We start from the raw sequence: 2,810 nt of genomic DNA, 5'->3' as shown, positions 1-2,810 counted from the left end.
GTGCTTAGTGACAATCTCATGCAACAAGGATCGCGATATCTGCGGAAAATGGCTGCTCAGCTCCGTAATCGTGAAGCGACGGTTCTCCATGATGTACTGCCGCACCAGTTCAACACGATCATCACTGATGAGGGACGGTCGCCCACTGCGCTTTTCATCATGGACACTTTGACGACCTTCGGAAAACTGCCTACACCAGCAACGCAGCATCTGCTTACTCATGATGTTCGGCCCATAGACCTGACAGAGCTGCCGATGAATTTCAATTGGCGCAATGCTTTGCGCATTAAAGAACTTTACCAGCGACCGAACCTCGCAGGCGGCGGGAGAAGGAATAAGAGCTTCCATTTCGGACCACTGCTGCCACGCTACTGGCACCAGGCGGGACCTGTCCGGCTGGCATATGATTGATACATCATAGATCTGTTACGTATGCGCAATTGACACGGCCAATTACGTTTATTTTCAGGGGGTAAAAATTGGAAAACTTACTTTCTGGATGCGCCTCGTATAAGAGCCAGTCACTCTTAAGCTCTAGGGGCCGTATCCATAGACATACTTAGCCCGGGCTTCCGATGGATGAACAGCGTATTTCGTATTCATAAATCAGTGTTAGCGATAGTAAGCCTATATAATTTGAATTCTGTATAGTAACTAGTGCATAGCCGGGACTAGTTTAGCACGCTCGTAGCGCGTTCTGCGAAATGTGCATGAATAGCACCCTAGAAGTCGCCCATTGGCGAGAGCATTTCTAGTAAAGCATTTCTTTGTTTGAAGTCTCTTGCATTCGCAAAAAATTGGCACCTGTCTTTCAGACCTTGTTTTATAATTTTCAAACATATTTGATACCAATTTAACCACTCTTCTCACCGATATAACTATTGTCAGAACACTCTCAATTTCTTATTTCTAGGTGAATAAGTGAATAAGACGCAACTATTTTTCCCTCAAAATATACATTAATGTAATCATTACATAGTAACTCCAAACTCTTACAATTCTTTCTTGAATTTTCATAAGACTTAGTGAATGACATTTAGAGATATATCATAAATAGAATTTGAGGAATACCGAAAGCACTAAATCACTATTCAGGATTATGAACTCCTATTCCAACGTTAGCTTTGGATTGACATTAAACATCGAATTACATAGAAAATACTTTGCGGACCAATGTTAACTGTAAAATTTAAACAAAATTTTACATATTCTCTTGGCCCTTAAATACATTTTAGCAACATCTTCTTATAAAATGACTCTGTGTCGAGAAATGTGAGTACATCCAATTTTTATGAATGAAACTGTTTCTGCAACTAAAAGGACACAACAGATTAAATTAAAATTTTCCCAAATTCTAGGTGAAATTATTCATATGCAAGGATGCTTTCATGTCAACTTTGCGGTATAAGTTTCAGCTAAAATTACAAAAAATACTTAGTATATGACTACATACCATAACAATGATAAAGAGTTTAAGTTTTTAAACAGTGTAAGTTTGGTGAGAATAGTAATAAACATGTCGACTACAATACTTACGCTTACGACTACAAAAAGGCATTACATATTTACGTCGTTTCAGTATTATGATATTAACTTGTCTTTTAAATGATCCCTGTAGTTAAAACATTGAAGTCAAATGCATGGAATTAAGTTTTATGAATAAGTTATTCAAAATAAATTCCAGTAAGTCTCTCTTTGACAACTATTTTATTCAAATCATTTAACACAACAAATACATTTAAACAAGACGGCTAAACGTGCAAATGTGAATTGATGTAGCTGGAAGCCTTGTGGTGAGACCCGCTTTCTTCAGTTTTGTGGTGGTGGGTTTCCACCTTCTCGTGATGGATGGGGTGAACAGCGTGACCTGTTTTATGCACGTGAGCGTGGAATCCGGTGTGTTTGTCAGCGTTGTAGTGTACAGTACGGATAGTTCCATCAGGTTCCACCAGCATGTAGTGACCCTCGACTTTGTGGCCATCTCGTTTCTCAGCCTGTTCCTTGATATCGTGAGTGTGTGGATCCTTCACTCCGTACTTGAATTCGTACTTGGGATGTGCCTATTGAAAACACAGAAATGGAATTAAATTCATCACGCCAATAAAGTAAAAACGCTAATTGTTATAATGTTAAGCATTACAAATGAGTTATAATATCATTAAGAAAGTAATATTAAAACAATATAATTTAAAGAATTTAAGTGTCGTTAGCTAAAATGGATGTGGAGATAGTATAAACATCTCATTTTAATACATTCTCAATACACTTACACACAAATGTTAGTAATGTATTTGAATTATCATAAAATTATATTACGTTTAATTTTCTAGAATATCGAAAAGAAATTCTTACATGGTGATGTTCTTCATGATGATCACCAAATGATACGGCACAGAGCACAAGAACTATTGTAGCGACCTGGGAACGAATAAAGAGTGAAAAAATTATGTCTATTATTACATTGGTGTGCTTGGGAACATATAATTTATTTTAAGGTTAGTATTACTTTAAGCAATTATTGTGAATACTTACAGCTAGTGTTGCCATGGTAACCGTGGTAGATTGTTGCTTGATGTTGGTTCAGAAGCTTCTGTCATTTAAAAATCGTTGCTGCTTTATATATGATAGGTAAGGTGTTATGCTGCGGTGCGTAAAAGTCCAGGGAATGTAAGGAATGAAGATGCAGCATTGTCGACTTCCTTCGCTTTTCCGGATAGAAAAGCAACATGCACGGTAGATTAACTTTAATGTCAACTGTACGTTATGTAAATTCAAATATTTATTAAGCCGGAAGCAATTGATAACACAAG

General features: G+C 37.2%; 1 protein-coding gene across 1 annotated transcript; it reads right to left on the bottom strand.

Moving 5' to 3' along the window:
- Positions 1–1,751: 1,751 nt before the first annotated feature.
- On the bottom strand, positions 1,752–2,574 carry LOC138691383 (cuticle protein 19-like). Its single transcript, XM_069813295.1, has 3 exons — positions 2,533–2,574; positions 2,353–2,418; positions 1,752–2,060 (listed from the first exon to the last, which is right to left on the bottom strand). Exons 1-3 carry the CDS (start codon positions 2,545–2,547, stop codon positions 1,752–1,754), a joined length of 390 nt encoding a protein of 129 aa, XP_069669396.1. The 5' UTR covers positions 2,548–2,574.
- Positions 2,575–2,810: the final 236 nt, after the last annotated feature.

This window comes from Periplaneta americana, chromosome 16 (assembly GCF_040183065.1).
Source record: "Periplaneta americana isolate PAMFEO1 chromosome 16, P.americana_PAMFEO1_priV1, whole genome shotgun sequence".
Classification (NCBI taxonomy): domain Eukaryota; kingdom Metazoa; phylum Arthropoda; class Insecta; order Blattodea; family Blattidae; genus Periplaneta; species Periplaneta americana.
This window is presented reverse-complemented; position numbering and strand designations above follow the sequence as displayed.